Here is a 12,675-nt window from a genome sequence, read left to right as displayed (position 1 = left end):
GTTTTACTGCCTTCAGTGTCAGATCTTCCACAGTCAGCTCTGATGGAGGACTTCAGCTGGCACTGGAAGACACAATCAGTGGAAGGAAGACCTCCTTTATCCTCAGGAAATTCTAGGTAAAAGGAACCTATACACCAGCCTGCAATGATGAGGAGCAGTGTCAGCCCACAGAGCCTTGCACTATGGGTCTCCTCTAAGCCGTGAAGCAAGAGGTGGTTCAAAACCCTCCAGACACACTGCTGGCAGACAAGGAATCTGCTTGCTGTTTGCTCCTCAAGGTGCAATACTTGTTTTGCTATCACAAAAGGAGTGACCTTTTCCAGTGATCCTGCTCCTAAATGACCTCAGTTCTTAATGCAACATCTTTGTGTCCATGCCCAAGGTTTGGGAATCTTCCCCTATCCCCAGAGGGCCCTTGCTAAACCCTGCATACCCCAGAAATTCCTTGGTGATTGCAGGAAAGGCTGTAGATACAGCTGGGCATGTCCCAGTTGGCTGCAGGCCTTTCTGCATTACAGGATATACTGGCCCTGTCCAAGCTGTGGTTGTTTCAAGCCATCTGATCTATAGTTTTCATGTCCCTCTTGGCTAAGCTATAATTCAAAATGCAGCCAGAAAAGCTGCCAGGCCTCTTGCCCTGAAGAACTGCATGGTCACATCCCAACAACATACATTTCTGCATGAACATCTCAGCAAACCATTACAGGCCTGTTTACAGGACGTGATGCTGTGTCCCTTTGAATCCAGTTCATCATATTTTAATTCTGGAGCAACGACTTCAAGGGAACATGAAAAGGATGAAATTTTGTGCATTAGCATCCAGTTAACAGACATATACCACCCACAGACACATGCACGTATATATGTATAATGTGTGTTTATAGATGTGTATATATACATATATACATTCTTTTAAATCAAAACCAACCCAGATAGACACTGGGAAGGGGAAGCCTCCCCTGCTCAGCCCCAAGTCACGCCAGACTGGCTCAGGAGAAACAGGGTAGGTGTGCTCAACTTCTGTATAAAAATACTTATTTGTAACAGGTGTTTTAGTTACTACAGGAAACACAGTAAGTTGGTGTAATTTCTATAGCACTCATCTGATGTTTAACATAATAGCACTCCGAAACTTCCTAAATAGGCAAGGACAGCTTACTGTAAAAGAAAACATTTGCAGCTGGATGAAAACTTCATTGAGCAGAACTCATGTCAGCTCTGATCCTTTAGGACTTCTTGGGTAGTAATGTGGGATTTATAGAAATGATCCCATCTACTCTGAGTTCTCTTTAGAAGTTAGTAAGACTGGGCTAGCAGCACCATTACAGCCTACAGGCTTTCTTAACACACAGTTATGCAATAAAACTGCAGTCCTTACCTCTTTGTTATTAATCTGTCATCATAACCTGCACTTACAGCCTCTGAAAATGGAACATCACAGTAAGATTTAGGGACAGGGAAAGGACTACAATGCTGGTGTGGGGAAGCTCACACACTCCATCAGCCAAAGAAATCCCCACCACCTTTAGAAAACCATTCTGGGCTCTTAGCTGAAGGGCTGTGGTCACACACACCTTTCAAGTTTCCAAGATCAGAGTCCTTAATGATCTCTGTTTCAGAGACGTGTTTTTGTTCAATTAGTCCAGCATGTAATGCTTTGTTCTCCAGAATTTTGGAGCTACTCTGATGTGCAGCAAGACTACTGAGACTTCATTTCATTATTCATCTCAATATGTTCCTGTTGCATTCAGAGAACAGTCTATGGGCCCTCCTGTGGCTAATTTAGCACCTGCAAATCCCCATGCTTAAGCCAAAGGCTGAATAACCCACAGAATGAGTGCACAGAAACTATGCTACCCACAGGTCAAATCATACTTTCTGGGAACACTAATACGGATTTTATTTCTCTTTTCTCTCCTTTAGGAACATCGTGACCCTCCCCATCTCAAGAGGAAGCCATGGGTGATGTCCTAGCTGGGGGATGGGGATGTCCTAGCTGTCCAAGATCAGGAGAACACCAGGTCTTTTTGTGTATCTTTTCATTCCTTCTAACAAAACCTGAGCAGAGTGAGGGAAAGCAATGCACCTGGAGGACTGGGGCCATCCTCAGCTTGGAGCTGTTAACCACTACCGAGCTGGCATGGAGCACACACTCAAACTGAACAGAATACAGGCTGTCTGAGCCAAAGCAGCTTAAGCAGCTCCTAGCTAAAAATGCTCAAGTTCAGCCAGCACTGCACTGAAGCAGATGAAGACAGATCACAAAGCCATTCAACTACTACTAAGAACAGCAGCTTCTAGAAGCCCAAGATATACATTTAAGTACAGTAAAACTGAAGGCTTTTTGTTCAGGTTTGCAAGCTGCTATCATGTCTAATTCACACAGCATTTAGCAATTCATCACTGCAGATAACCAGGCACACCAGGAAGCAGTATGCTTACCCTACACTGTCTGTATTTTGTTTCAATTATGAACGTTGCTATCTTGGAAAACAATGGCAATAGTGTTCTCCTCCCCAAGTCACATAGCAGTAACACATACTTATGCCACTTTCTTGGCAAAACAGCAAGACTTGTTCTTAAACTTGATTAACCCAGGCTGGAAACCCTTCTAGAAGTTAATCTTCCTGTGTTCAGCTTAGAATTATTATTATTTTTTTAAATAACACTGAGTATGCATGACTGAATATTAGTTATGCAACCATAACAACTGTCCTTTTCAAGAAAGATTCCTGCATAATGTGAATACAGAGAATCCAAGGCAAACATGACTTGATCATAAAACTTTAATAGTAAAAAAAGTGTAAAACCAAACATACTGCTGAAAACTTATTTGTAAGAATGAGAATTTAAGTGTTCAAATTCAGAATAGTGCAAATTTTCTTCACTCCCCTCTCGTCACTTCCAAACTTAAATCACTTTGGTTCAGATACTTAAAAGTATTGGCAAGAAATGAACTTCTGACTTACATTTTTTTGGCTACGGTATTTGTAACACAGATTCAGCTTGTCTTTGCAAATAAATACTTTGTTATCTATCAATTACATGCAAAGATCACAGTCATCTTACATCTGGTTTTATAGTTTTGAAAAATGGTCTCTTAAGACTGTTACAAAACTGTCTTTCCAGCAGGCAGCATATTTCTTGAGATATCTGAGCTGATCCAGTCCCAATCCAAGGACCTGATCTCTTCAAGTGGTCCTACAAAATGTGATTATTGGGGTTTTAAGTGTTTGAGGAAGGATAGAAGGGTCTGATGCCAGTGAAAATTACTCTTAATTTACACCAAGCAAGATTAGAATTGGGGTCTGTTTTGTAATACAGCCTTTGTACGAAACTCTTCCTATAAAAAAGCACAAGCAGCAGCTACAGCAGTCCCTTTGAAGAGTGAAAACAGCCGGAATGCTGCTACCTTGACTCAACATCTTTTTGGATGGGCTGCTCTTTAACAGATGCCTCTATTCATATCTGAAGCCATGTAAGATTAGAAATGAACACAACACAATAATTGTAGAATACAAAAAGGCAAATGCATAAAAGTTTACAAGTACACCATAACCACAAAACTGGAGTATTTCTAAAAATTTGGGTTTGATGAAAAGTACAACAGAACTAGTTAAATAAATTATTGCTCCATTTGACTCCATGCAGCATTGAAATGAACTCAGAACCCTTTTCTCTTTAATCTGTCATAAGAAATGATCACTATTGAAGAGAATATGAGGCTCAGATTTTTACTGTACATTGCACTTCGATTTTAAGACCTAATACTTGCTATTTAGGTCCACTGTGGTCTAAGCTATCAAACAAATACATTGTGCTCACAAAACTAAGTATTAAGAAACACCAATGTTTAATGTAGTGACGTAAGCACTTTTTTGTTGTTTTTGCTTTTTTTTTTTATACAAGGCAATCACAGATTGCAAGTTCCATAGGGTTGTGATAAAAATAAGCAGTGATCTCTTAAAAACTGAGTAAGTGAGCTGCTTGCTACTCTTCACACAGTTTATATCACATTTTATATCACATTTTAGGCCTGCTTTTGTTTCCAAACACTTCAGTCAAAGCCCTGACTCAAACACATGCAAGATCACACACAGCCTGGGAGGAAACTCCAGCCTTCCCAGGAGCTGGGGCACATGCTCAATGGCCACAAATACCTGCACCACACATAACTTTCAGTCACACCAGACATTTAAAGTACCTGAAGACTGACTTTGGTGAGACACTGAAACTTAAGCCTAATTTTAAGTTGGAATAATCACCCACATTAAAGTTCTTACTAAAGTAGGGCCAAAACTAAATATGCTCAAGTCTGACTGCAAGCTTGTGAAGCAAGCAACCTTTCAGTCACAATTTCTTGATAAAGTTCACCTTGGAATAAGATTGTCTCCAGTGTTCACCTGTGACACGAGTAATTTATAAATTCAGAACCAGGTGACAGTCTTTCATCCCTCTGACTCCTCCAAAGACAAACTTAATGCAGCATTACAAGTAAGGGCATGATTCCTTCATAAGACTCCCAGAAGCATTAGTGCAATGCCTCTAATTGGTTTTGATCACTCTTACTTTTAAATAACCCTATATTTTTATAAGATTTGGATAAATACTATTCCTATTAAACCATACTTCTTCATTGTTAAGCACCATCGATCTACTTCCTTTGGGCACTGATACAGGAGCTTGTAATTAAATTTCAGTTTCAAGGCTTTGAAAATACGGCAGCTGCTTCAATAACTTACATTGGATTCTAATACTTGGAAAACTGCCACTTAGCCTGAACTCTTGTATTCAACTTGGTGTTAAACTCTTCCAGAGAACAGCCATATGCAAATGCTTATGCAGTAAATCAGGGTAAGATTTCAAGATAAGCAGTTAATTTCACTTGGCTATTCTAAGAGTGGATTAATAATTTTTTTTTTTCCCCCACAAGTCATTTGTGCAGTGAGCCCATAAAGAGATTATTTTTTTTGCTAAATAATCTTCAATTTAAAACAGGAACACATCTTCTTAATGTTGCTCTCACACTGGCACCACGCTCTCTCCTCCGAGGATTTAGTCATTGTGTGGCTTCTCTGGAATACCCTATGAATATAAAAAAAATAACCAAAAGTATGTTAGATGTTAATACCACATGAGAACTTAACTATATTATGCAGTATTTTCTATGACTAAATAGTCAACTAGCTTCATTTAGGCTGACAATGACCTAGCACATGTGACTCTTGCAGGACATGCTCCTCAACTGAAGACAAAACAGAAGTCACTACGGTTCTGTGCAGCCTCAATTCATTCATCTGATAAAAATCAGTGGGACTGTATTAAGACTTCACTGGCAATCCTCCCCACCTCAATTTATTTTTCAGCAGGAAATGCACAGCACTTACTTACTAGACATTAGTTTCAATTTTAAGGGCTCTCCTTTAAACTGTCCTCAAAAGTTACTGGATTTTCCAAGCAAAGCCTGGTATCAGATAGACCTGCTCATTCCTTTTCCAGTATGAAATCCTGTAATAACATCAGTGTAAGACAACATGTAACCAGCTTTTACTTAAACAAAGCTTATGGCAAGTTTTTCCTCATACTATTTCCAACACAGAAATAGCCATAAGTATTGAATGTGTTCACAGTTCTGCAAGCTCAAGCACTAGCAAACAATAGTTACTCTTGAGGTGGGTGCTTTAAATACCACTCTAGTTTACAAGACACTAAGACTGATGGTTACAACTAAAGATGTTGCCTCATTACCAGAAATGTTTGCTGTTTTTTTTTTTTTAATATTGAAATACTTCAAACCACTGTCAGCACCATTCCAATTTTCCCAATTCAGCAAAAGACAGACAGGAGAAGCAAGGCAACTCTACTCCATTAAGATACTTTCCAAAGGTGCTGCTTCCTACTCTACATACACCCAACACACTTCTGTTCTTTGATTCACAACAGTCAAATGCAGCCCAACAGCTCAGTGACTACAGAGTAATATATTTAAAGTGATCCTTCCTTCAGGTTTAGTTTGAAGTGGTAATACTGCATCTTCTTACCACCCTTACAGTGGCATCACTCTGGTTTCCTCAGCTTTTAGGTCATTTCTATAGAAGGACCTAGCAGACTGAGTTCTGCTTCTCTGTTTTGAAGTGGTATTCTCCAAGCTCCTACCTGGCATTCTCATGAAGTTGCTGGGCTTCCCAAACTTTTTCCAGATTAAGTAATGGTAACAAAATTCACGAGAAGATGCTCCCAGATAACCAAAATAGAATGCTTTGCCTTGCCAGCTTCCCTCCTTTGAAAGGAGGGTGACAAGTTGGACAGAGAAGCTGCAGGCAGAAGTCAGTCTGATTTCAACTACATTCAGGTAAAATGCCAGGTGAACAAGACAAGAAAAAAACAAGAAAAAAAAAAAAATCTTATGTGCTTGAATTTAGTTTCTTCTTCATTGAGGCTCCCTTCTCTTCCCAACCTAAAAAACACAGCAACTGGAAATGCTGCATATACCATTACAATATACAGAATTATAGCACAGAGCTGACTGCAGAATTTTAAGTCTGTGTGCAATAAGCAAGGACTAAATTTGCTTTTCACACCAGGTAACAAAGTTTATGAATATATTTTATTTATCAAATTCTACCTTCCCCCCTGTACTTAGTCCTAAGGAAACAGAGCAAGACCAGATAGTGTGAAATGCTGTGATTTTAAAGAATATCAGAGTAAAAACTGAAGACTGTGGCTGGGGTCCTGGGAAATCTAACTTGGGATCAAGTCAGCAGGAAATAACTTTTAGAACAACACTATTAAGAACAGAAGTAGATTTACCCCCCCCCCCTTTTTTTTTTTTTCTTTCTTTTTTTTAAGGAAACAGACTTTTGCACAAGAGGTAATTTAACTGAGAATCAATATCAGAGAAATTAAACAGTCAACATGGCTTTTCTTCCCCCCCCCACCTTGCCTGTAAATCAGTCCAGCTACAGTATCAAGTTCTGACTGGTCACTTTAGAGGTACACTAGCATCTGTCTGTTGAGTTAGAAAGGTTAGACAGAAGGGATTGAAAGCCTGTTTAAGGCAAGGCAGGCAGCTTTAGACTAACTTATTTGTGGTTCAGTCCTAGAAAGTGGCTTCTCCCTTTACTAAACAAAGACTGGTATTTTAGTAAAGTCTATAAATGCAGTGGAAATTAAATGAATATAAGTGAATATAAATTCAGTGGAAATTAAAGGCACCCAAGGCACAACAACCTTTGAACTGGAATACTTGAACATTTTCCAGAATAAAGAAGTTATGTAGCAAAAGACAGAAATAAGATCAACGAAGTATTAATTATTTAACGACCAGGCTGAAAGCTGATGTACAGTCAGGTTTACTGTTAAATACACTACAAGGGAATAATTAGTTAAGAACCTAGCAGGTAAGATACCACTTATATTGTATTATACCATTTGCGGAGTGATACTTGAACCACGTATAAAATGACCAGAAAGAGCATATTTAATTCCAGAGTGGTGGAATTTAATGCTTTATGAAGATATATTTCCTCCACAAAAGAAAAATGCTTTAGTGAATGTTTAATTAGAGCAAGCCCATCTGCCTCTCAGCTTTCTAGCTACCTTAGACATTATGTCAACCGCTAATAGAAAGGGAGTAGTTAAGACACTGATCAGATCTGCTACACAGATGCAGTTCTTATTTAGGCTGCTACTGGAAAAAAGTTTTCATATAGAAAGGTAATTCCTACTCTACTGGCAACACAGGTTATGTTTACATTTCAGCTCTTTTGAAGACACCTATTCATCTCTCAATCTGTGAGTCACACCCTTAGAGGCATAGTTTGTTCTTGGACTGTGAATGACAGAAGTTATTTGGACTGTTAAAGGAAATGCTAATTACACAATAATTACCATAGCCAGTTGGCGTCCTATGTTTCCTACAGTCACACCTCCTGAGAAAAATATACATGGAAGCCAAGAACGGATGTACAGAAAATCTGGGGATGTGTACCTAATAAACAAGAAGTAGTAAGTTAAAGACAAGGCATTATCATCTTCTTATGTACTGTTAACAAGATGCTATCAATTCTCTCCCCAGACACAGCAGAGAAACACAGGAGAAGAAATAGCAAGACCAAGTTAAATCTGTTAACTTGAAAGTCTTAAAAAAACAAAGTCCAGCATTTCTTTCACCTGAGAGCAAGTTAATGACAGACCAAGTCAGGAGAAGTTCAGCTGTTGAGATGTATGCTGAAATAACAGCTCAGTTTGAAAGCCACCTCCCTCCCCACTCAGTGTTCAATCTAATAATTTAGAACATGACAATTAACTGCTTTAGACATAGAAAACACTTCGTTATAAGAATACGCCAAGAATGTTAATAAGTAGCTTCCAATACATGCGCACTGATTTTTATTACAAGAGTTGAAATACTATTTTAAAGTGTAACTTACTGATAAACACCATTATATACAAGGAACTGGGTTATCAGAGTTGCTACAAATGCTATTGTAATTCCAAGTCCGAGGCCACTTCTTGAACGATCAAATGTCCACCAAAGACCCAGTGATAAGGCTGCAAGAGTCAGGGACAGCTGAACGTTGTTGGCAAAATCTAGTTTCTGGAAAGAGATGTTAAGGACAATTCTTTCAAATCTGCTAACATCCTACCCATATGGAAAGCAAGTGTGATTTTACATTTCTAGATATACGACATTAAGAATCTAGTTCTCATACCTGCTGAGCAATTACTCCCCTTGTTGTCTTTACACTTGCTCAGTGTTACAGAAGCCAATGTGAGTGGAGTGCATCTAAAGAATACACCATATAGTAATACATTTAACTTCCATGGATTTTCCTTTTTTATCTGAAGTAACCAAGCTACTCCTTCCTAATTTAAAGTTTTCTGCACAAGTCATAAGCATTCAACACACACACAAAAAAAAACATTCTTACTGAATAACTTAGTGCATCTCCCTCCCCTGGAGGCACTCAAGGCCAGGCTGGATGTGGCTCTGGGCAGTTTGGTCTGGTGGTTGGTGACCCTGCACGTAGCAGTGAGGTTAAAACTAGATGAGCACTGAGGTCCTTTTCCACCCAGGCCATTCTATGATGCTGTGATCTCACTAGTTACTTACATTAACTATTAAATACAGACAGCACACAGATTAACTCGTGTTGTTTTGACCTTGTTGCACTCAGTTACACCAGACACAGAATAACGTCAGGCCTTCTCCCATCCCAGAACCCCATAACTACTTCAAAGTTAACAGTGGTGAAGTATTGTAGAGCAACCATTGCACTGTACTGCATGTTTCTGCAGTCCAAAGTTGCCCCCTGGCATTATCATTACCTTTGTAGCTTCCTCAGGTGAGCTCAGGGCAATACAAACAACATGTCAAGCAACAAAAACTAGGTAAGGATACAGCACTTGCGTGATTAATGCCAACAAAAACTGCTATGCAGCGCATCACACTCGCCCACTCTCTCTTGAACTTGTGTGGTTCCCCAAGGTGGCTGTCAATGCAGGGGTACAGCAGGCCAACAACAGCTGCAAGAGAAGCAAGACAATATATTAACCATTATACATTGATTATTTAAATACATTAGACATTAGCTTGTCAAATAAGTGTTTGGCTAAGCATTATTAGTAGTGACACAAGTCGTACACTACTGTAAGCCTGGCAAAGAAAAGACAATTAACAACCCTTCATATACACTTTAGGAATGAAAAAATAAGAGCCTCAGACTTTATAAAGAGATGTTCCATTTGAACCCTTAAAGCAGAGATGTATGTAGTGCTAAGTGTTAAGGTATCTCACTTCAAGCTCTTTTTCTTCCATAAGCATGAATCATTTCTCACTGAGTAAACACTTGCCTTGCGCCAATAAAACAAAATCAAATAGCTTAATTACAGAGATGAATAGAATGTATCTTTACTGTTTGTGCAAGATATCTCCTTTTATTAATGTATTGCCTGTGAATCAGGCCCTGAATTACTATTTATGTAGACTAAGATGTTGCTTGGCAGAGCTGCTTCCCTTTCTGCTGGGCTCTAACTCAGCCTATGATCCCAATCCATCCCACATGAGTTTTGGTATCTAACAGAAGCAGGGTGGAATCTCAGGAAGGAGCTACCATCAACCACAGCCTGTGACCCACCCTTTTAGCTAGACAGGGTTTTACCCTCAAATTGTCTTTGCAGTCGAGAAATGGTGGCAGAAGGAAGAAGAGAGGCTACCATGAGCTTAGTTGTATGTTTTAGAATAGCAAAACTTGACCCTGCTAGCAGCTCCATGTGTTGACAGAAGGCTCAAATGAGGCACCAGTCTCGTGTTATGTGTTTCCTCCACTCTGCTCCCCTCAATCTTTGATTCCTAAAAGAAACAGCTTCCCTGTGCAGGACAATATAAGACATATAATAGGGCATAAGGCAGTAGAGCTAATACTTCAAGTTTTGTTTCTTGATGCCAGTCACAGGACTTTTACCTTGAGATAGCCGCTAACAGCCAGAGCTTAATGCAAGCACGATAAGACTACTAGAAAACTATCTTATGACAATCTTTACTACACAGCTTATCACTCATGCAAGCATATCATTCATACTTTCAGCAGGGGCACAAACAGCACCACCAAAAGATAAACAAGGCACGCAAGGCTCGCTGAAGCACTTCCAGCGCCAAGACGACGGCGCTCTGACGCCCCGCGCTTCCACCCCAGCTCCCCGCACTCCGTCCCGGCTGCCCGCACACAACGCAGCCCCGCACGTGACTTCCTTGTTGTCGGCCCGGCCCGTGGCCTGTTGGCGGCGGCAGCCAATGGGAAGCGCCGTCCGCGCCTCACCAGTTCAGCAGCAGCCAATGGCGGCGCGAGGGGCGGTGGCGGGACGGGCGCGGGGAGCCCCGCGGCGGCTGCGGGCAGCGCGATCCGCGATCCGACCGAGGGGCGTCACGGAGAGCGGGATGTGGCGGGGGGGGGGGGGTGTCGGGAGGGGTCGCACGGCACTCACCTGCCGCAGTCCCGCAGCACGGCGGCACCCACCAGGCGGAGGAGAAGAGCGTGGCGATGACCTCGTCGGGAAACAGCGTGACGTTGCGCTGGATCTGCAGCAGGTTCAGCACCAGCGCCATGAAGGCGCCCACCACGAAGAGCACGACGCTGCGCTGCACCAGGTGCTGCCTCCACGTCGTGCCGTCCCGCACCGCACGTCCCACGCTGGGCGATGGGCTCCGCATGGCGCCTGCCTTGGGGGCCGCTTCCCCGGGCCGCGCCGCGTGCCGCGCACGGGCCGCGCAGGAGCAGCTCCAGGCGCCGCTCTCCAGCCGGGGCATCTGCCCGGCCGCGCTCCGGAGATGGCGGGGACGGCCGGCGGCGCAGGTGACGGCCGCAGAGCCGGGCTGCACCGCCCCCTCCCCGCTACCGCCTCTCACCTCAGCCCCTAAGGAAGGCGCAGGCCGCCACCGCGCTCGCCGCCCGCTCCCGGCGTAAGGTTTATAACCGCCGGCGGCCGCCGTCACGTCACCCGCCGCCAACCTACCGGCGGCAGCGCCTGGCCCGCCGGCGCTCCGCCCCTCCCCTCACGCCGCGCCGAGGGCGGGACCGGGTGCGAGCGCCGAGCGCGGGAGTCGCGCGCCGGTCCCGGCCGCCCGCCCAGCGCTGGGGTGAGGCGGCGCGGCCAATGGCGGGCGGGCGGCTGATATGACGTGCGGGACACACCACGCTCCCGCCCCCCCTCACTCCCCCCCCGCCCGCCCGCCGGGTGACGGCCGCAGCGCCGAGCGGCCAATGGAGGGCGGGGCGGGGCGAGAACGCGGGGAGTGTTGCTGGACGGGCTGTGGATCCGCGCTGCACCACCCAAACCCGAACCGGTGTCTGAGGTCACTGTCCCAGCGCTCCCTGTGAGGAGCTGTGAGGCAAGGCGGTCTCCGCTCAGCCTGCTCCGCTCTGCGCCCAAGCAAACCCAGGGACATCTGCTGCTCCTCACACCCCTCGCCCTGCATACCCTTCACTATCTTGGACACGCTGTGCGGTAGTGACTGATGGTGATGGTGGCAGTGGTTGTGGTCCTCGCAGGCTCGCCTGCACCTCCACGCTGGGTTGTCCCTCAGGAGATGGCACCTGCCCCTGTGTGGTGTCTCCTGAAGGACAAAGGATGGGCACTCCTCTGTAGAATCCTAGAATCATTAAGGTTGGATAAGACCTCTAAGATCATCAAGTCCAACCATCATCCTATTACCACCGTGCCCACTAAACCGTGGCCCTTAGTGCCACACCTCCACACGTCTAAAATGGCCGTGCAAGGAGATCCTGCCAAAGCCAGGGCGGATCATGCGCTCAAGGCCGTGGGGTGCCCAGGTGGCTCTGAGCATCTGTTACGTTTCCGCACTGAGAACTTGAACAGCTGCTGCCCCAGCAGTGCCAAAGACTGGGCCAGGGTGCACCCAGCCCAGCGCAGTGTCACTGAAATGCAGCTAAGTGCAGGTCCACCCTCTGCAGGGTCTGGCTGAGCAGAGACAGTTGTCTAGATGCTGTACGTGATACCCTGTCTAGCACTAGAAAATGTCTGCTTAGCTGCAGGGTTTCTTTTTTCAGATGTCATTTCTCCAGGACACACTGGGACTAGTGTGTTGGTACAGTAAGAATAACCGTGTTTCTTGTTTATTTAGCTGGCCTCACTGGAGCCAGCAGGGCTTCTTTT

The 12,675-nt window shown here is 43.9% G+C and overlaps 1 protein-coding gene across 1 annotated transcript; it reads right to left on the bottom strand.

Moving 5' to 3' along the window:
• Positions 1-2,768: 2,768 nt before the first annotated feature.
• INSIG1 (insulin induced gene 1) lies at positions 2,769-11,440 on the bottom strand. The gene is made up of 5 exons (XM_052692615.1): positions 10,987-11,440; positions 9,404-9,528; positions 8,433-8,599; positions 7,891-7,990; positions 2,769-5,085 (listed from the first exon to the last, which is right to left on the bottom strand). The coding sequence occupies exons 1-5, from the start codon at positions 11,306-11,308 to the stop codon at positions 5,056-5,058; spliced, it is 744 nt and encodes a 247-aa protein (XP_052548575.1). The 5' UTR covers positions 11,309-11,440; the 3' UTR covers positions 2,769-5,055.
• Between the last annotated feature and the right edge of the window lie 1,235 nt (positions 11,441-12,675).

This window comes from Tympanuchus pallidicinctus, unplaced genomic scaffold, assembly GCF_026119805.1.
Source record: "Tympanuchus pallidicinctus isolate F22 unplaced genomic scaffold, pur_lepc_1.0 scaffold3, whole genome shotgun sequence".
NCBI lineage: Eukaryota > Metazoa > Chordata > Aves > Galliformes > Phasianidae > Tympanuchus > Tympanuchus pallidicinctus.
The sequence above is the reverse complement of the archived record's forward strand: the minus strand, read 5'-3'. Positions and strand labels throughout refer to the sequence as shown.